The sequence below is a fragment of the Candida pseudojiufengensis genome, assembly GCF_024610245.1.
Source record: "Candida pseudojiufengensis strain CBS 10847 chromosome Unknown scaffold8, whole genome shotgun sequence".
NCBI lineage: Eukaryota > Fungi > Ascomycota > Pichiomycetes > Serinales > Debaryomycetaceae > Lodderomyces > Lodderomyces pseudojiufengensis.
In genome coordinates this window covers 380,971-402,209 of record NW_026261526.1, presented here as the reverse complement: position 1 = coordinate 402,209, position 21,239 = coordinate 380,971, and the positions used below count along the sequence as shown (strand labels likewise).

At 27.4% G+C, this 21,239-nt stretch overlaps 7 protein-coding genes across 7 annotated transcripts; 3 read left to right on the top strand and 4 right to left on the bottom strand. All coding sequences in view use genetic code 12, as the record gives it.

Annotated features, from left to right (window-relative positions):
* Positions 1-107: 107 nt before the first annotated feature.
* TAF145 (Taf145p) lies at positions 108-3,449 on the top strand (the record flags this gene model as incomplete). The annotated part of the gene is made up of 1 exon (XM_051756423.1): positions 108-3,449. The coding sequence occupies one exon, from the start codon at positions 108-110 to the stop codon at positions 3,447-3,449; it is 3,342 nt and encodes a 1,113-aa protein (XP_051615486.1).
* Positions 3,450-4,006: 557 nt separating this feature from the next.
* On the top strand, positions 4,007-5,830 carry GAP4 (Gap4p; the record flags this gene model as incomplete). The annotated part of the gene is made up of 1 exon (XM_051756422.1): positions 4,007-5,830. The coding sequence occupies one exon, from the start codon at positions 4,007-4,009 to the stop codon at positions 5,828-5,830; it is 1,824 nt and encodes a 607-aa protein (XP_051615485.1).
* Positions 5,831-6,315: 485 nt separating this feature from the next.
* DHH1 (DExD/H-box ATP-dependent RNA helicase) lies at positions 6,316-7,539 on the top strand (the record flags this gene model as incomplete). The annotated part of the gene is made up of 1 exon (XM_051756420.1): positions 6,316-7,539. The coding sequence occupies one exon, from the start codon at positions 6,316-6,318 to the stop codon at positions 7,537-7,539; it is 1,224 nt and encodes a 407-aa protein (XP_051615484.1).
* A 1,444-nt stretch (positions 7,540-8,983) lies between these two features.
* On the bottom strand, positions 8,984-9,775 carry KGF55_001805 (uncharacterized protein; the record flags this gene model as incomplete). The annotated part of the gene is made up of 1 exon (XM_051756419.1): positions 8,984-9,775. The coding sequence occupies one exon, from the start codon at positions 9,773-9,775 to the stop codon at positions 8,984-8,986; it is 792 nt and encodes a 263-aa protein (XP_051615483.1).
* A 2,474-nt stretch (positions 9,776-12,249) lies between these two features.
* Positions 12,250-13,749, bottom strand: KGF55_001804 (uncharacterized protein; the record flags this gene model as incomplete). Its single annotated transcript, XM_051756418.1, has 1 exon — positions 12,250-13,749. One exon carries the CDS (start codon positions 13,747-13,749, stop codon positions 12,250-12,252), a length of 1,500 nt encoding a protein of 499 aa, XP_051615482.1.
* A 1,878-nt stretch (positions 13,750-15,627) lies between these two features.
* KGF55_001803 (uncharacterized protein) lies at positions 15,628-18,543 on the bottom strand (the record flags this gene model as incomplete). Its single annotated transcript, XM_051756417.1, has 1 exon — positions 15,628-18,543. One exon carries the CDS (start codon positions 18,541-18,543, stop codon positions 15,628-15,630), a length of 2,916 nt encoding a protein of 971 aa, XP_051615481.1.
* Positions 18,544-19,598: 1,055 nt separating this feature from the next.
* On the bottom strand, positions 19,599-20,640 carry PHO100 (Pho100p; the record flags this gene model as incomplete). The annotated part of the gene is made up of 2 exons (XM_051756416.1): positions 19,599-20,271; positions 20,333-20,640. 2 exons carry the CDS (start codon positions 20,638-20,640, stop codon positions 19,599-19,601), a joined length of 981 nt encoding a protein of 326 aa, XP_051615480.1.
* Between the last annotated feature and the right edge of the window lie 599 nt (positions 20,641-21,239).

The window sequence follows — 21,239 nt, the reverse complement described above, 5'->3', positions numbered from 1 at the left end:
AAAAAAATAAAACAAATTATTTTGAAACTATACAACCACTATCAAATCAACACACAAACACAGTTGTAGGAGTTGTTTGTAGATCAAAACGTATCATATATATGATCATGGGTCATAGCGTTAAAGAGAATGATCAGATTGAGGATAACACGTACAATCAATATATAGGAAATACAGATATACCTGATGATCAAGTAATAGAATCAATCTTTTTAGAAAAGAAAACACTACATGCAGATGATGCAGTTGATTATGAAGACATAGATGAATTGGCCGAGGATGAATTACCTGAGGAAGAGGAACCAACAAATCAGATAGATGATGAAGAATTTGATCAATTATTGTATGATGGACCTATTGATTCTACGGGAACAGATGCCAACAATCTACTAGATACCAGAGAAGAAACTAAGGCTCAGGAATTTGCAGATGATCAATTTGATGAAATGTTTGGCGTTGAATATCAAGATGATAATGAACATTTTAACAATTTGGAGTCTAATAATCAATATGCTGAAGATGAACAAGACTTGGGAGATATATTTCTTGATGATGAAGAGAGTAAAAGACAAAAGGAAGAATTAGAGTTAAAACAAAAACAAGCAACAGAAAAATTGAAGAGTGTTATTGCCAAATTAGAGGAACGACGGAACAAAAGAAATTTAAAACATTATTTCCCATCATTTTCAAGGGACCAACCGTTGGATTTTCATAAATTATTAGCAACTGCCCCCAAATATTATAGATATAATAAACCATATTTAGCCTCACATAAAGTAATCAAACCTTTAGTTCCCACAAAAGTCAATTTAGAAATTGATGTTGATCAAAGAAAATTATATAAACAACCTTTAACTCCATATAATCCATTAAAAAATACAACTAGTATAACACAGAACGATCTAGATTTCATTAAAAACTTACAAATAAAAAGCTCATCGATTGACTCTTTCATAAAACAACTTGATTACGTAAAACGAGATTGGCTGAACGATGATAAGTTTCAAAACTATTCCAAAGATTTAATATTGTCAACTACTGATTGGGATGATGAAGCCATTTTGAATGCAGGAGATACGAATTATACAATCAAACCAATTAAGGAGCTTGATTTCAAAGTATCACTGGATGATGAACTAGATGAAGATATATTTGATGGTCAAATTAAACTTGATAAATTAAAACTTGATATGAATGATCCAAATCTACTATTTGTTCCAACTAAACCCAAAAAGGAAATGAAAAATTTACCACATACTTCAATCGAACGAAGATTCAATTTATCTAATGATAATGATTATGAAATTTTACGAAGAAATTACAACACAAAACAAAGATCACAATTAAGTAATTTAAATATTGAACATTCTGTACCTGCTATGAGATTACAAACTCCATTTTATAAAGTCAGGTTGTCGAAAATTGAGGCAAGATCTCATCATAGACCTTTGTTTTACGTAAGACCTGGTACCTTAATGAGTTTTTCAAAATTGAAATTAAGGAAAAGAAAAAAAGATAAAGGAAAAGCATTACATGAAGTGTTTTCTAAAACGACTGATTTAACAACTTCAGATACAGCAAATATAGTTGCTTTGGAATATGCAGAACAATATCCATCGATCTTATCTAATTTCGGAATGGGGTCTAAATTGATTAATTATTACAGAAAAGAAAGAGCAGATGATAATTCGAGACCAAAAGCACAAGTTGGAGAAACTCATGTCTTAGGTATTGAAGATAGATCACCATTTTGGAATTTTGGAGAAGTTGCTCCTGGTGATTTTGTACCTACATTATATAATAATTTGGTTCGAGCTCCAATATTTCGACATGAACCAAAAAATACAGATTTTTTATTAGTTAGATCTCAAGGTGCTGGTTCACATCAAAAATATTATATGAGACCAATTACATTTAATTTTGCTGTTGGAAATACATTTCCTGTTGAAGTTCCTGCTCCTCATTCAAGAAAAGTTACAAATATATCAAAAAATAGATTAAAAATGATTGTTTATAGAGTAATGAATGCTAAACAAGCACCACGTATTGCAGTTAAAGATGTTTCAAAACATTTTCCAGAACAAAGTGATATGCAAAGTAGACAAAGGTTGAAAGAGTTTATGGAATATCAAAGACTGGGAGATGATCAAGGTTATTGGAAAGTTAGAGGTATGAATGATATTATTCCTACAGAAGAAGATATACGAGCTATGATTACCCCAGAAGATTCAACATTAATGGATATAATGCAAACTGGCCAACAAATTTTAGATGATACTCAAACTTTATTTGGAGAAGAATCAAAGGAAAAAGAAAAAGAAAAAAAGAAAAAAGAAGAATCCGTTGAAGAAGAAGAGAGAAAAACCAATAGAAAAAAGGATCAAGAAGTTGAAATTGATGTTGAAGAAGAATTGGCTCCATGGAATTTATCAAGAAATTTTGTAATAGCAAATCAAACTAAATCTATGTTACAATTAAATGGTGAAGGTGATCCCACGGGTATTGGATTGGGGTTTTCAATGTTAAGAGCTACTCAAAAAAATGGGTTCAAACCATTATTTCCACAATCACAAAATGAAGCAATACCAAAAAGTAACGCAGCAGCACATCAACAAAAACTTTATGAACAAGAAATTAAAAGAATCTGGTATTCTCAAAGAAGTTCATTAGTAGATCATGGAGCTGATTTTGATTTAAATCAAATTTATAATGAATATAAACCAGCTAATCATGAACAAATTGAAGAAATTAAATTAAAAGATCAAGAAAAATTTGATGAAAATAAAATATTAAGAATTACAAGAAGAGTAAGAGATCAAAATGGTGTAGTACAAAGAAAAGTACAAGTTATAAATGATCCAAGATTAATTCGTGCTTATGTAAAAAGAAAGAAATTATTAGAAGATGAATTATTAAGAAGTGCAGATGTTGATGATATTTTACCAACTAATGATAAAGAATTAAATAAAATTCGTAAAAAGGCATTAGAAGAAAAATTAGCTAATTTAGAAAAAAGAGCAAAACAAAGTAAAGCTAAAAAACCACCAAATGATTCTATTCATGCTGCTGCTGCTGCTGGGGCTACTATAATAGATGCTAATACTGTTAGATTACCAGATGGTTCATATGTTATTGGAGGTAAAGGAATTGGGAAAGGTAATAGTACAACTAGAAGATGTAAATCTTGTGGTTCATTTGGTCATATTAGAACTAATAAAACATGTCCATTATATGATCAAATGATTAAAGGTTTATTACCTAAAAGACCAAACTTTGGAACTTCAAATGGAACAAGTGGTAATGCTGGATCACCACCTACAACAGAACAAGATACAGAAAATAATGTAAATATAAGTGGTGAAGCTACAGCTATACAATCACCAGCACCAGCTCCGCAAATATCAACACCTAATCCGACTGATATTCAAATGTCACCATCTTCGAATTAATGGCTAATTTAACCAGTTATTCGAATTGTTGTATATGTATCTTGTATATATATATTTAAACCTAAATTTACGAGCTTTCATGATAACCATAAAACTTTTTTATTCTAAATTGTAGATACGGCTCAATTTTTGGTTGATTTCATCCCACAACTCGAGCTCATCTTGAGCGTTTCATCGAAACACTTTCCCACAAGTAGTAAACTTCTTTCCATGAGGGATGCTTTTCTGATAGTTCGTTGAACTTGCGCTTGAAATAGAGGTCCAACTAAATATTAAGGGTATAAGGAATAAAAGTAAGTATTGCTCACAAGACAAGGCGATCTTAAATGGAAAAAGTAACCACAATTTTTATTACACAAAAAGTTTGATGATCTGAAATAAATTTTTAATTAGATACATACATAGATAATGGTTAATAGATTTCACCTACCGTATTTCAAAAATTTTTAATCAACAATATGAGAAGCTTTCATCCTTTTTCTTTCAAGTAGAGAAACACGTAATTTAGTTTACAGGTGGATTCAGTTGCTAAAGTTTTATTCTTTGAGTTAGACAAAATGGATCATGAAAAACAATCAGAAATAAAGACTTCAACTACTTTTAAAGATTCAAGTGCTATCTCCGTACATTCATCAGATAATAATCAATATCCATCGGAATTATCACCAAAATCATCCATCTTAGATTCAAATGACACATCACCTGCAACTCATTCAAGAAATAGAATTCAAAGATTTGTTGATTCATTTAAACCAATTCAAGTTGAAGATGATGGAATAGATACTAGTAAATTAACACCTATTGAAAAATCCAACTTAGCTTCTTCTCGTCAACCACTAGGTCGTCAATTGAAGAGTAGACATTTACAAATGATTGCAATTGGTGGTTCTATAGGAACAGGGTTATTTGTTGGTAGTGGTTATGCTTTAAGTCAAGGTGGACCAGGTTCATTATTATTAGGTTATTTTGTTGTTGGAGCTTCGTTATTAGTTGTAGTATTGAATTTGGGAGAATTATGTGTTCAATTTAAAAATAGGAATTTTAATGATTTTCATAGTAGATTGCTTGATCCATCTATTGCATATACACTTACAATCATGTATAGTGTTTCATGGATTATTTCATACCCATCTGAACTTATAGCTGCTGCAATGACAATTCAATTTTGGAATGATTCTATAAATCCAGCTTTATGGGTTGCAATAATTTGGATAGTTATAACTTTAATAAATTTATTTAATGTAAGAATTTATGGAGAATCAGAATTAATACTTTCAATTATTAAAGTTCTTGCAGTTATTGGATTTATAATACTTGGAATTTGTATAATCTGTGGAGTTGGTGATCAAGGTTATATTGGAACTAAATATTGGCATCCAATAGTAGCTAATGATTTTTCAGGAAGTTTTATTTCTTTTAAAAGTTTAGCATCTGTTTTTATTACATGTGCTTTTGGATTTGGTGGGATTGAACTAGCTGCTTTAGCTTCATCAGAAGCTGCAAATCCTAGAAAATCTCTTCCTAAAGCAACAAAGGGTGTATTTTGGAGAATTTTAATATTTTATGTATTAACTGCCGTTATTATAGGTTGTTTAGTTCCATATTCTAATAGTGATTTATTGGATGGTGAAGGTATAGCTGCAAGTCCATTTGTGATAGCTGTTAATTCTGCAGGAATCAATGTTGTTCCTCATATCATGAATGCTGTAATTGTGATAGCAGTTGTATCAGTTGGCTCATCTTCAGTTTATGGAGCATCTAGAACATTAGCTTCCTTAGCAGCACAAGGTTTAATTTGGGACTTTTTTGGATATATTGATAGACAAGGTAGACCAATTGTTTCTATAATTCTCACTTCTTTAATTGGTTTGTTAGGTTTTTTGGTTGTAAACAAGAATGAAGGTGAAGTATTTACTTGGTTTTTTTCAGTATGTTCATTAGCATCGTTTTTTATTTGGTCTTTTATTTGTGTTGCTCATATAAGATGGAGATGGGCGTTACATGCACAAGGGCGTTCAAGTGATGAAATTATTTTTAAATCCCCATTTGGTACGATTGGTTCATGGATTGCATTAGCCGTATTATTATTTATAATAGCAGTTATTATCTGGGTCGGTATTATGCCACTTGGAGAAGATGGTCCTGATGTAGTTACATTTTGGCAAAATTGTTTATCTTTACCTTTACTTATAGTTATTTGGGCAGCTCATAAAACATATTATAAGACTTGGAATCAATTTTGGATTAAATTGAAAGATATTGATTTAGATACAGGTAGAAGAGAAGTTGATTTAGATTTGTTAAAACAAGAATTATTAGAAGAGAAGGAAGCTCTTGCTCAAAGACCAATTTGGTATAGAATTTATCGTTTCCTATGCTAGCTTCTGAATAGACAATTTAATCCATTTTAATACAAACTCATCACTTCTTCATTGTAGTTTGTAGTATAGTCTATTAGTTAAAGCACTTAATATAGATTTTTTTACTGCAAAATTGGTAGTGCCGTTCTCATAAAATTTTAATTCAACGTTTCAAAATTTTAAAAAGAAAAACTTTTTTTTGAAGGTCATAGTCAACCAATAATCATATTATAAAAAACCACTGATAATACAATATTCAATACTTACTTATATCAACCATCCATCAATATTTTAAAATTTAAAACTAAATTAAGATTAATCACTATATATGTACTACTTCGTTTAAGAATTAATCTATACTTTTATACACATATATAACACAACTACAAGTAATTACTATAAGTTTTATTGACAACAACAAATTTTTAAAGTTATCAGTATTAACCAAATAATCAATTCAAAAATCAATCAGACTATTTCTATTCAATCATTAACTTAACTCAATCATGTCTGATAACAATTGGAAAGAAAATTTAAATATTCCTAAAAAGGACAATAGACCACAAACAGATGATGTTCTTAACACTCAAGGTAAATCATTTGAAGAATTTAATTTAAAAAGAGAATTATTAATGGGTATATTTGAAGCTGGTTTTGAAAAACCTTCACCTATTCAAGAAGAATCAATACCAATGGCATTAGCAGGAAGAGATATATTAGCAAGAGCTAAAAATGGTACTGGTAAAACAGCTTCATTTATAATTCCATGTTTACAATTAGTTAAACCCAAAGTTAATAAAATACAAGCTTTAATATTAGTTCCAACTAGAGAGTTGGCGTTACAAACTTCACAAGTAGTTCGAACTTTAGGCAAACATTTAGGAATACAATGTATGGTCACCACTGGTGGTACATCATTAAGAGATGATATAGTTAGATTAAATGATCCAGTTCATATATTAGTTGGTACTCCAGGTAGAGTATTAGATTTAGCATCAAGAAAACTTGCTGATTTATCAGAATGTCCAATATTTGTAATGGATGAAGCCGATAAAATGTTATCAAGAGAATTTAAAAATATTATAGAACAAATTTTAGAATTTTTTCCAAAAAATAGACAAGCTTTATTATTTTCTGCAACTTTCCCAATAACAGTTAAATATTTTATGCAAAATCATTTAAATAAACCTTATGAAATTAATCTTATGGATGAATTAACTTTAAAAGGTATTACACAATATTATGCATTTGTTGAAGAAAAACAAAAATTACATTGTTTAAATACTTTATTTTCAAAATTACAAATTAATCAATCAATTATATTTTGTAATTCAACAAATAGAGTTGAATTATTGGCTAAAAAAATTACAGAATTAGGTTATTCATGTTATTATTCTCATGCAAAAATGCCTCAACATGCAAGAAATAAAGTATTTCATGAATTTAGACAAGGTAAAGTTAGAAATTTAGTATGTTCAGATTTATTAACAAGAGGTATTGATATTCAAGCAGTTAATGTTGTTATAAATTTTGATTTTCCAAAAACTGCAGAAACTTATTTACATAGAATTGGTCGTTCAGGTAGATTTGGACATTTAGGTTTAGCAATTAATTTAATGTCTTGGAAAGATAGATTTGCTTTATATCAAATTGAACAAGAATTAGGAACAGAAATTAAACCAATTCCAGCACAAATTGATCAAAGTTTGTATGCTCCGTTACAAGATTAAATTTATAAATAAGTGTTTTTTCAAATACAAGTGAATAATTTATACTTCACAACATCAATCGAAGTCACAATTTAACAAGTAATTAATCTAAAATCGAAATAATTAATAATCAAACTAATCAAATGTTAATCTAAAACCAAAAATAATTAACAATCATGCCAACTTAAACTTAATATAAACTCAAAATATTTAAAAATCAAACCAATCAATCGTTAAACTAAATTCAAAAATACTTAACAATCAAACCAACATAAACATCAATATATACTTAAAACATTTAAAACTTATACTAATCGAGATTGATAAAACAATCAAATATAACCAATAATCCAAAATTATTGATCTAAACTCAAAATCAAATTAAATCAATTTTACATTAATCTAACATCAAAATCATTCAAAAATCAAACCAATTTTTCTCATTATATCTAACTTCAAAATTTTATCAATAATCAAACTAATTCAATCTTAATCTAATACCAAAATTACAAAATTAATCAAGTCAACCTTACAAATTAAATTCAAACCCAAAAACACAATTAACAATCATCCAAACCTCAAAATTAATTTTACCTTCAATCAAACAAATCACATTATTTTCAAAATTGATCTACAATCCAAAAAAAAATCAATAACCAAATCAACCAATCCATCAACCTTTTTTTTTTTTCTTTTTTTTTTTTTTTTGAACCATGAATGAAGAGGAAGAAGAAATCACTTTTTTTTTTTTTTTTTGCTCAATACAAACTATAAAACTATAATGAACAAGCATGAAAGAGAGCTAATTTGAAAATTCAATGAAATACGAAGAATTAATGAGTTTATAGTATGTATTAAAATAAATGAAATGCAAAAAATAAAACTATAATGAACAAGCATGAAAGAGAGCTAATTTGAAAATTGAATGAAATACGAAGAATTAATGAGTTTATAGTATGTATTAAAATAAATGAAATGAATAAAATTAAAGATTGGAAAAAATCAATCATAAAAGCAGTATTGATGATTCGTTTGATTTGTAGAATAAACGCTCTTGAAGTTAATTTACAACTGAGTTTGAGATGTTGAATTTAAAACTTAATTTTAGTTCGTCAATCCCTCGAGACGTTTCTCGACTTCTTACGTTTCAGATAAGAGTAGAACAAAATTCTACTGCAGACAAACATAAGATCATTGTAGACACTTAAATCACATATTCTTTCAATTAGAAACCCTTATATTATTTAATCTAACTTATTTCCACACTAAATATCACCGATTCAAACAAAAACGGATGTGTGCGGTACGAATGGATGTGTGCGGTACAGATAAACACATAAATACATGAATACATAGCATAAATACATAGCATAAACATAAACATGAGCATAACATCACAGTCATAATCATAATCAGTTCTTTCTTTCATTATTTCCCTTGAATCCCCTTTTTCCAAATCGATTCACTAATTTAATAAATTAATTTCTTGTAAAATATCATCAGTTTTAATCATTCTTTGATTTGCAATTAATTCAATTAATTGTAAAGCAATATCTTTTAAATCATTATATTTTTTTAATTCAATTATATGTTTTTTTATTATAATTTCAAATTTATTATTATTATTAGTATTATTGTTATTTTGATTATTATTGGAATCTTCTAAATCTAATTCTTTTATTAAATTTGAACATTGTTGTTTTATTTCTGTTAATTGGATTTCTTTTGTCTTTATTGATGATGGTGATGTTGATGAGGTGGTTGAGGTTGATGATGATGAGGAAGTGGTATTGGTTTCTGAAGTTGTTGATGATTCATTTATATCTTTGTTTGTTTTAGTTGTTGAATTCAATGGTTTAAAATTTGTTTTTGATATATTTTGAATAGTAATTGTCGAAGGTTTAAATTTATCTGATGGTTGTCTACTTAGTGTTTTGACAATTGCACTGGATTTTATAGCTTCATTACTTTGATCTGATAAGTCAATTGCATTATTTGATGTATCTATAGTTGTATTATTAATTGTAGATTCTGAAAGTTTTGAAGAATTACTTGATGATGATGAAGTTGGTGGTGGTGGTTGTTGTTGTTGTTGTTGTTGTAAAACTTCATGCGGTTTTGATTGAATTAATGATTGTGAGTATTCATTATCTTTTATATCATTCGGATTGATATGTGTTGACTGTGTGGTATTTAAAATTAATGAAGATGGTGAATAAATAAGTGAAGCATTCGTTTGATCTAAGATCCCAGGCATTATATTAAGTTGAGTTTTGAGACTTTAGTAAAATCTTGACAATTATGGGGAGTTCTAATTCAATTAAGTTAAAGTTAGTTTCAAAGTGACGATGATAAAGAATGTATTGAATAATTGATTGTTGTTGTAAAAACCTTTTTGTTGAAAATTAAGTGGTTGCAAAAAAATAAAATCTAAATTTCTTGATAATTTTAAATTAAGAAAATAAAGCTAAATAGTCTTGACTTGAAATCGACTTGAAAGTTTAAGTAATAAAGTTATAATAATGGATATAAGGATTGAAGTGTATCTCTTGGATTGATGAAAGGATTGGGAAGTTTAATAAATACCTATATTAAATGATTTATGATTTGATTAATGAAGATGAATGATTATAATGAGAGTTATAAAATAAATTCAAAAACTTTTATAAAAATGAACCTGATCAATCAAATCAAATCTATACTGAGTTATATCAATTTTTAAAAAATATGTCAAACTAAGACTTGATTGTTTTAGTAAATTAAGTAAATATACATTAGGAGTTAAATAATAATAACAGTGTTTAAGACAAATAAGGGTAAAACCGTTGATCAATACATCATCATTCAATAATTAATTATAATTCATACGTTTTATAAAACAAAATTAGTTGGAATAATGTGATGATTTCATCATTCAACTTGAACTCAAACCAATAACTTGAGACTTAACTTCAGTAGATTGTGTTCAATATTGAAATTGGTACTGGATATGTTCAATATATAAATTAGTTTTTGAAACTGCGTACTATTGTCGAAGAGATTTAGATAATCTAAGACAATATAATTCATTCTAAATAACTTCAAATATAATTACTTGAAGACTGATGTAATTTAACATGGTTAATTAATTTAGATCCTAATCTTGCATAATAAATTATTTTGTACCATATTCCATGATGATTTCGAATCCGAGGAAATTTTACATCTTTTAATTATTTCATCTATCATTAATGTGAAGTCTATATACATTTATTCACCTTCTAGTATTCAACTATTCAAAAATGGGAACGAGTTATAGCTGTATTTTGTCAATGATAATCTTTGTACATGTAAGAACTAAATTTAGAAGTTGTAATTATGTTCCAAAACCCGTTATTTTTTACATAATAAATACTTCAATTCTAAATACAATACACAAAACATTTAATATATGATGTAAGTATATTTTGAATAAGGAAAAAAAAAAAAAGTATATTCTTCAAAAGTTTATTGGTTAATCAATGATAAATTTCAGGAGATTAAACCTCCGATTCATCCAAGCTTTAGTCAACTTATGAAGTAAAATCTTATTCATATACATTCAAATTTTAGTGTGTGAATGAATCTAGATAGAACTTATATTGAAGGTTTTTTGATTAATGAAATAAAGCATACAAATTGCTATAAAAACAAATTTAAAAAAAACTGAAACAAATGCATCAACCAAAATCTTTTATATTATCAACAAGGAAATTGGGAAGGAATGAAATCTACTCATGAAATTGGATCAAATAAAAACAGAATCAGTTAAAATCTTTAATCTGTCTTATAGGATCAAAACGATCTAGTCATGTCAAAACTATCAAGAATTACATATTACAAGTTTAGATTGTAAACTTCGATTTCTTGGTCCTAACAATTGCCACATCGTCTCACATATCCAGAGTGTTTGATCGTTTGGTTTAAACTCATCAAAAAAATCCGAAAAGGGGAACTTTGCACTGAAACGAAATCCTTGGTAGAAATCAAAAGTATCAAAGAGAAGCAGCAGGGAGTCAAAGCTTACGGAGTCTGAATGGAACAAATCCTTTGTGCAGCTCAATAAAGCCAAAAATAAATAACCACATGAATTAAATTACTTCAATCGTCTCAATTTTTAGGGCATTATAGATTTTTAAAGATATGTAAGTTTGTCAGTTTTGTAAGGTTGAAGTTCCAAATAGCATCCTTGGGAAACCATATCTTTGGAAAATTGTTAGGACCACGAAATCGAAGTTTACAATTTGAAAAATTCATATGCAATACAAATTCAGACATTTTAGGAAATGACTAGATTTGAATGGTACATCAAAAAGTAGTTTCTGTCTAGAAAGGTACCAATGAACTCAATTGGAAAACACTGAGCTTTCCGATAACCAAATATGAAGGTGTCACCATCAATGTTACATAATTAAAGATATTTAAAGTAAGAGAATAATGATAAGATTTATAATACAAAATTGAATAAACAAATTGTAAGGGTATATATCTATATTATTTGATTCTATTAAATTTTATTTCATTTATCCCATTACTTTTTTGCATTATCTAAGGGTACTCTAGATTTTAAACAAATTTATACAAAAATAATTTAAAAAAATAACATAAACTGAACTGAAAATATAAAACCAATATTTCTTTTTCATACACTGAGTTGTAATGATACAATTATTAATACAATTCATTATCAGTAAATTTCATAATATGTTTGGATTATTGTAATACCATTGATGGAGTAGGAACAGCAGGTAATTCATTATTATTATTGTTGCTAGATCTATTAATTTGATTTTGAACATTTTTCATCGATTTTGAATTTACCTTGTAACCATTAGTTGAATCTCTATAATCTTTATTATTTACTTTATATCCATTATTTTGACTTGCATTATGATTGTTGTTACTATTACTATAATGTCTATAATTTTCCAGTCGATTTAGTTGTTGATCATAATTATAATTTGAACCTGATGGGTTTCTTGATGATGTATTTGATTTTATTCTTTGGTGAGGTTGATCTTGATAATATTGTTGATTTAATTGATTGTGAGGAAAGTTTTGTTGAGTTGGACTTATTGTATAATGTGAATTTTCATATTGTTGAGGTTGTTGATGTTGATGATGATGATGCTGCTGTTGTTGTGATTGTGGTTGCATCATAAATGCTTGTTCAAGATTTGTTTGATGATTAGATAACATTAGATTTTGAGCTTGATTTTGAGCTTGATGTTGTCTAAATTTCATTATTTGAGATGTTAAATCATAATCACCATTTGATTTACTTCTTTTCTTATTGTTGTTATTATTAGGTATATGATTTCCAGTAGAATATGATAAATTCAAATCATCAATTTTTGAAGAAGGTTGAGGTGGAGGTGTACTACTTATTCTATATTTTGGAATTTTCATTAAATTTATTTCATCATTTGGAAATTGTATTGGTGGTGAACCAGTACTAAAAATAGATTGTGGAGAAAGAAATTGTTGATTTTGATTATTATGATGTTGATGTTGTTGTTGATGTTGTTGTTGAGGTGAAAATTCAGAAGATATCGATGATGAAGATTTAGTACTTGAATTTGATCTTGAAGTTAATGAAGCAAATGAAGTAGATGAAGTTTGTTTTCTTATTTTTTTATTCAATTTTTTAGAATTTGAGTTTGAGTTGGGTGTAGTATTTGAATTCAATAATGATGATAGCAATTTCAAAATTGGTTTTATAAAATTTAAAATTTGTGAAACTACTAATTCATAATTAATTGAATAATTAGAATCAATTGGTATAGAATAATTTATACCAAATTGATTTAATTGATAATTCAAATCTCCAAACTTGTTGTTAATATTAAAATTTAATGAAATTTTATTTAAAACAGAATTAAAATAATTTTCAAATTTTTCAAAATTTTTATAAAATTTTCCAAATAATATATGATTTATAATTGTTATATTACTAAATTCAATATCTTTATATGAGGTATTTCCATAAAATAACCAAATTTTAGCTAGTTGAATTAAAAAATTTATAATTCCTAAATTATTAAATACCAAATATGAAAAATAATCTAAACTTATATAATATATCCAATAATTTAATAAAAATTGATATGAATATTTATTAAATTCAATTGATTTATCTAATGATTTTATTGTATAAATTAATGGTATAAAAGTTGTTAAAATATTAAAAATTAAATCTAGTAGATTAAACATATTAAAGTTTAACCTTGTTTTTCGAGGTTTTTGATTTGGAATGTGTCAATTCCTAGATAGGATTTCTATAAAGTTGTTGTTAAGTACTGAATCGACACCACTTTGAGTTATCTAATCTATATATAATTGATAGTTCAGTAGTAAATATAAATGAGATATATTCTGGTTGTAAAAATTATTTTTTGATGATATTATTTATTTTTTATATGAATATAGAACATTACACAAAATATAAAATAAATGATGTAAATATTAACATTAAACTACTTAACATTCTCTTCGCTCCATTCTCCGTTATTACTAAGTCGGATCTACGTAGATATTCTCTTTATTTAACTTTTAACTCCTTGATTTTGATTTTAAAATCATTAGCATAACAAAGTTTAATAATTTTGATTGAAAGTAAATGGCTGAGTTATACTTTAAAAGTTTAGTTGATGAGATGACTAGTTTTGGAATATAAGTAGTAACCTTCGCTTATAATGAGATTGTCAGAATCGTTCTGCAATTCAATCAATGTGCAAATATATCTGTTTACTACCTCGTTACACATTATAATTTTTGCTCTAATTTTATTATTGCTACAACTACAAATTCCTAATTCTTTGTTCAAAAAAAAAACAATAGAAAAAAACTTTAATTTTGTTTTATATTTTTCTAACAGAATTAAGGGGAATTTAAAAACTATAAGGGGGTAAAAATTCAGATTCAATTATTAAAATAAGGGGAGAAAACTCATGATTTATAATAGAAAGTTTGAGGTAATATCATCCTTTTCATTTCTAAAACCTTTATGTTAGAGCACATGTTTCACATCAAAATTCAATTGTTTCAATTAGGCTTTTTTCTTTGAGTTTTTGACATCTTTCAAGTAAAAAAAAAACCGAGTTTAATTTATCCGAAATCTAAATATCAAATACTTGTTTACTTTTCCCAAAATAGTAATTTTAAGCCGCAACATTCTTTATTTATAAAAAAAATATACAGATTTGTCGAATCTAGATTAATTCTATCATTCATCCGATTGAGTTGAATTTTGATTGTAATTTTCATATGTACGCAATTTTTACGGCAATCATAAGTTTAATCTACTAAGGTTATATCATACGTCAACGTATGATACTATAGACGAAAGATTGACATAAGACAAAAAAGATAAGGGATGAAGAGGTTTCAGCCATTAATGAAATCATTGAATATAAGAAATCAGTTCCTGATCACAAATAAAACAGGTTTAATCAATTTCCTACAAATACCGACCATATGTAATAACAAAAAAGGAGCGATATGGAAATGAGAATATTCTCATTACTGATGGTATCATTTTTCAAGTCGTTTTCAAGGCCTACTAATGTTTTGCTGTTATTTTTTCCTTTGTGTGGAGTCAATACAATTCACCCATGAGTCATTTGAAGTTATTTTCAAATTTGCTTACTAACATGGTCATGAATTTATGGTAAAAATATCTTGATTCCTTAAAATTTTAATTCATCATTTAGAATTCTACCCAAAATTCGGAAGTACGAAAATACAAAATTGGAAACATCCATATCATATCATCTAATGGTAATGAGAATAGTCTCATCTCCATATCGCTCCATTTTTATTATAACATTTGGTTTTCGTAGGAAGTTGAATAAACCTTCATTGGGTGATTTCAATTCGGTTTTTAAATCATTCAAAATAAATAATATTAAACCTCGAGAAATACTTGGAAAATTTGATATTATAATCAAAACAGCTTATTTAAAAATTATGCACACATAAAGTCATTATTATTTTTCTTCTTCTAATCTATGAACTCTATTTTCAAGATATAAAAATATATAATTGTCCTATTTTACTAATTGCTCTATCTTATAAAATTGTTTTTTGTTTTTAAGAAGAAGAATTTGAAAGTTTTTCATTACTTCTTGATATTATCCATTCCCAAACATCTCTTTCTGCATCACAATAAATTTTTGATTTATAATCATCTTCTTTATGGAAGAAAAATCCATTAATTTTATTATTTATAAAAACCAACAAGAAAAATCCAATCAATACAACTATAGTACCTACAATTGTACTATCAATCATTGGAATTGGAATTAATTCACCAATAGATTTAATTAATGTTAATGTTTGATCAGGTATACTCTTTGGTGCTTCTTCTTTTGGTTTAACTTCCGATTCTGATTTCTTTTCAGTATTTCTTCTACTTCTTGTTGATCTTCTTTTATTTGTTGAACCTGATTTTTTACCTGAACCACCACTACCACCTTCAGATATTATTTGATTTAAAGTTTCAATCATATCTTTCATACTATCTTTTTGACCATCAATTGTACCTTTTTCAATTGCTCCTTTTATCCAAGATTTCCCACTCCATTCAATTGATGTAACAACATAAATTTTAGTTTGATTTTTTTCAGCCCAACTTAAAAAGATTTTAGTTTTAACTTTAAATGAATTACCACTTGGTACATCAGGAGTTTGAGTTGTTTGTTCAACTTCATAATATTTTTCAGGATTATATTCAATAACTTGATCATCTATAATACATTTTGTTTGTTTTGGTCCAATACTACCACCTAAAGGTTTTATATAAGTATAATGTCTATCTTTATTTTCTTTATTTATACCATGAATTTCTGATTCATCAATATCAAAATTTTTTTGTTCTTTTAAAATTCTTATAAAATATGATGTATTTTGTCCAAATAATAATAAATATATAACTCCAGGTGGAGCTTTTAATATTTCTTCTGCTATAAATGTATCATCTGATGATTTTTCATATCCTGTTTCTGTTGGTGCATGAGTTGCTGGACCAAGTAATGGTAAACCATTAAATTCTCCATCCCCTCCGCTACTTCCACCACCTGCACCACCACCACCTGAAGCCCCTTTCTCTCCATCTTCTTCATTATCTTCATCATCATCATCCGATTCATCTCCCAGTGAATTATCATCATCTTCACCTGATCCACCAGTAGCATCATCATCTGATTCACTACCTTCAGAACTAATTTGCGAACCATTAGATGACATAGAATTCATAGTAGCCGCTCTTGATCTTGCAGCTTTTCTTAATTTTTTTGGATCAACATCTGAATTTTCTAATAAAACTCTATGCCAAACATTAGTAATTAATGAAAAAACAGAATCTCTACCAATTATACTTGCAAAAGTATATTTTTGATGTAAAGTTTTTATAACCATACCATTTGGAAATAAACCAGCAGTTGATCTTTTTTCAATTTGAATAACTTCTGATAATGGAATAACAATTTTTTTAATCCATCCTAAAATATTTGAATTAAAACAAACATAATGATCACTAAGATACATTTTACCTTGAACTAGAATATCTTTTGATAATGCACAACTTATTTCTTCTATTAATTTATCTTTTTTCGGTATTTTTTTAAAAGTACTATGAAATTCTTCATTACTTTTTTCAGTTGCATGTTTTATCTTTTTAGAATAATCAATTACATTATCTAAATCTTCTTTTTCTGATCCAGATGTATCTTCAGTTTCTTCCGTAGTTTTAGATTGAGTTGTATTTTTTGTATCTTCCGTAGTTGCATTACCATTCAGTGAAGTTGTTGCGTGTATATCTACTATTGAATTTCTTCCATTCGAAACTTGTCTTTCTGGTGCCAGACCATTTATCGACAATCTATGAACTCTTTTAACTTCTGTACCGTTTGACATAGCTTGTAATTGATTACCTTGGGGTAAAGATTTATTCACCAGATCTGGACTTACATTCCTTTGAATATCAGATGAAGTATTTGGTACTGTACTATTTGGTATAACTGTTTGTGCGTTAATTGGAGTAGGATTAATTTGTTGTGGATGAGCATTTTGAGTAGTAAAATGTTCAAAATCATCTAATGTTAGATCTCCATTTCCTAAAGTATTTAAAGGACTCTCTTTTATTGGTTCAAATTGAACATTTTGAGCTGAATGTAGTGATTTTAATTCTGTTGAATTTCTAATTTGTTTAGGAGTATTGGATTCACTATCAGCTGATTGACCTGTTGTTTTTGATGTATCTGGATTTTCTTCATGTTTTACAGATTTTATAAAACTATCAATTTTACTTGCAATTGAATGTTCTTTTTTTTTTTCTTTATCTTCAAATTGAATTGCTGTTGAAGACATTTTATTTGCTGCAGCTGTTAAAAAGGAAGATATTATACCACCAGATTCCTTTGGATTTTCAGGAGGGACCGTAGTTTGTGTAGTTTGAGAAGTATTATTCATTGATGAATTCGATGATGATGATTGATATTCTTTATTGGGAGCTTGTAAATATTGTCCTTGAGAATCTTTTGTTAAATTATTTGCAGTTTCTCTACTAGACTGTCGCATTATATTTATAGCTATACCAGGATCTTGAGTTAAAGATTGTTCAGTATCATTACCAAATTCATGAATTGCAAAATCATTTTGATCTAAAGTACCATTTGCTTCTGGTTCAATTATTCTTGGTGTTCTCATTTTATTATTTAAAGTTGTAGATTGAATTTGAGAATTATCATTATTAATTTCTTTTCGTGATTTATTTGTGGGTGAAACTATTCTATGAACTGTATTTGATTTAGGTCGTGACATATTTAATATAGATGGACCTGATGCAATTGATAAATCCTCAGATGGTCTTGATGTATAATTGGATGTAGATGATTGAAAAGATGTATCAATTCCTTCTTCTGATTGATGTTGATGATGATTAGAATTCTTACTCTTCTTCTTGGAATTTGATGATTTTGACTTTCTTCGTTTTAATAGCAAACCCATATTTTTTTAATTAGAATAAATTGGTAGTAATAGAATTAAAATTAGGTTAGGCTAATTCTTAGTTTTGCTATTTTTGTGATTTAATAATTTTAAATTTAATCTTGGTTAGAATTAAATTCATCAACTCTGTATCAATTCATTGATCAGTAGAGGAGATGATGAAAAATTTATTTAATTGATTAATTGAATATCGATAATCAATTTATTTTTCATAAAAAAAAAATATTGTATTAGATTAAATCTTTAAATTTCTACATAACTCTTTCTATTAAATTTACAAAATTACATAAAAGTAAAATTTACCACTTAATAAATCCGGACTTTCCAAAATTTTATTAGGTAATAATTTTTATTTAAACTTTGGGGTTATGTTAACTAGCCTTTTTTAAGTCTCGTAAGTAATTGATGTTTGCTACTTGAATTGATTGCACAGACTAATGATAGGACCAAACTGAATTTTACATAGAATTAATAGAGTCATCTTGAACAGATGTAGTCATTTTGTTGCCGCATATTTCTTAATGAAAGCAAGATTTTTACACTTTTAAAATTCGTATTTATTAACAGTTGAAAGATCAATATGTTTATTTTGTGTAAGGAAGTGATACTTGACGATAATTAATTTGGTTTCACAAATAAATGTTATGACGCTTTTTTTAAATGACATAAAAGCTTACTTTATGACACGATAATTCTGAAACATTTTACGGTTAGATAAGATTTCATTTTGTATGAACAAGTTTAACTAACTATTCTAAAAACCAATTTCACAACTTGATAAAACAGCATTTAAGTTAGGGAATCTACGGCCCGGTTACAACTTCCCAATGGATTCAAAATCTTGTGCTTTTTTCAATTTCTGTGTGAAGCTATTATTATGCAGACCAATTTCAAAACCTGATGAGGTGAAAAAACAGTTGGATTTAAATTAATAAGCATATAAATTCTATTTAACTATTTATTAAAAATTTTTTGGGAATAACGAGGAAGAACTGAAATAAAAACTTTTTTTTAAACATCTGAAATATTCTATTAAAATGATCAAAGAACCAAAATTAATGTTTAGCAAAAATTGGATCTAATAAACCTTCAACTTGATGAGTTAAACCTAAGTTAGCATCATAATCAGTTGAGAAAACTGAAACTGAACTTTGACAATCAGTATGACCAACAATAAAGTTTTCAGATGGTAATGAACAATCACCATTATTACAAACAGTTAAAGCTTTAAATTCATCTTGTGAATAATAAAATGAATTTGAAGTTTTATTGTATTTTAAATCTGAAGTTGAAGCATATTGACCAGTTAATCTAGTGAAAACCCATTTTGGATTTGTACAGTTTTCTTGTTCATAACCAACTTTTGGGAAATTAACATTTAAACCAACACCAATTGGTAATGCTCTTGAGTTATTACCTTGAGCTTTGAAAACTTGATTAACAAATTCAACAACTTTAGTAGCATAAATAGTTGATGGAGCTTTAGTATCATTTAAATCTAATGAATCTTTGAAGAATGAATTATTACCATTTGATCCACTAAAAGCAATAGCTGGGTAACCTCTGTATATAGCATTATAAGTAGCTCCAACAGTACCTGAAACAGTGAACATACCTGGTGACATATTAGTACCTTCATTTGGTCCGTTAACAACTAAATCAATTGAGATGTTGTTGAATTTTTCTGGAATAACATATTGTAAACCAAAGGCAACACTTGAACCAGGACTATTTGTAGGTTAGTAAATAAATTCAAATTGAAAGCTGATTAACTCTTAGAATTACATACGTTCCGTTAAAGTACCAAATATGATCGTCATTTTCTTCGTGACCCCATGATGGAGATCCTGCTGGTGGATATTTAAATTCACCATTAGTTTGTAATGTTGGTGAGGTTGGAATATCGAATTTACCACTCCATCCTGATCTTTGAGATACAGGAGCAACTAAAAATACATTATGACCAGCTTCTTTTAATTTATAATAAGTTGCTCTAATGTTTGTAGCAGACCAACTATCATCATTTGATAAGATAATGTTTTTAGCGATAACAGCAGTAGCAATGAATAATAAAATTGAAGTAGTTAAGAATTGCATTTTATGAGTTGTTGATGAAAATTTGAAACAGGTTGAAAATTGTTTTCAAGAAGAATCCCTACCCAATTTATACTATTCATCTCCTTTGGAATAAATTGATGTTATGCAAATCCTTTAATCTTTTTGTATTTGAGATATCTGAAAAATTAATTGTTGCAAATTAAATCCTGCATAGAATTGGTCCAAAACAATTAAAGCTAAATTTAAAACAATAAATTTATTAATCTATTCAATAAAATTAAATGAACGTGGTATTGAAAACGTAATCTACTGAAAAAATTTTCAATGTATTGTCTGAATAGAACTAAAGTAATTGGTTTTTGCTAAAATTTAGTCTCAAGGTCTATGGATAAACTATGTTGATAATCTGTATTACATCTATCATCATGTTTCAAAGTTGAATATTTTCTTGTCATTGTCAATTGATCGTTACCAAGACTTTTAATTTTAAGACAAAGTGAATCAATTGATCGGTTTAACTCAAAACGATGAATGTTTGAATAAACTTTTTCAAAATAGAAATCAATCGGATCGAAATATGATTATTCTAAATTATTTTTTCAAGACCTCATGGGCCAAAATATTTTAGTTTTTATTCT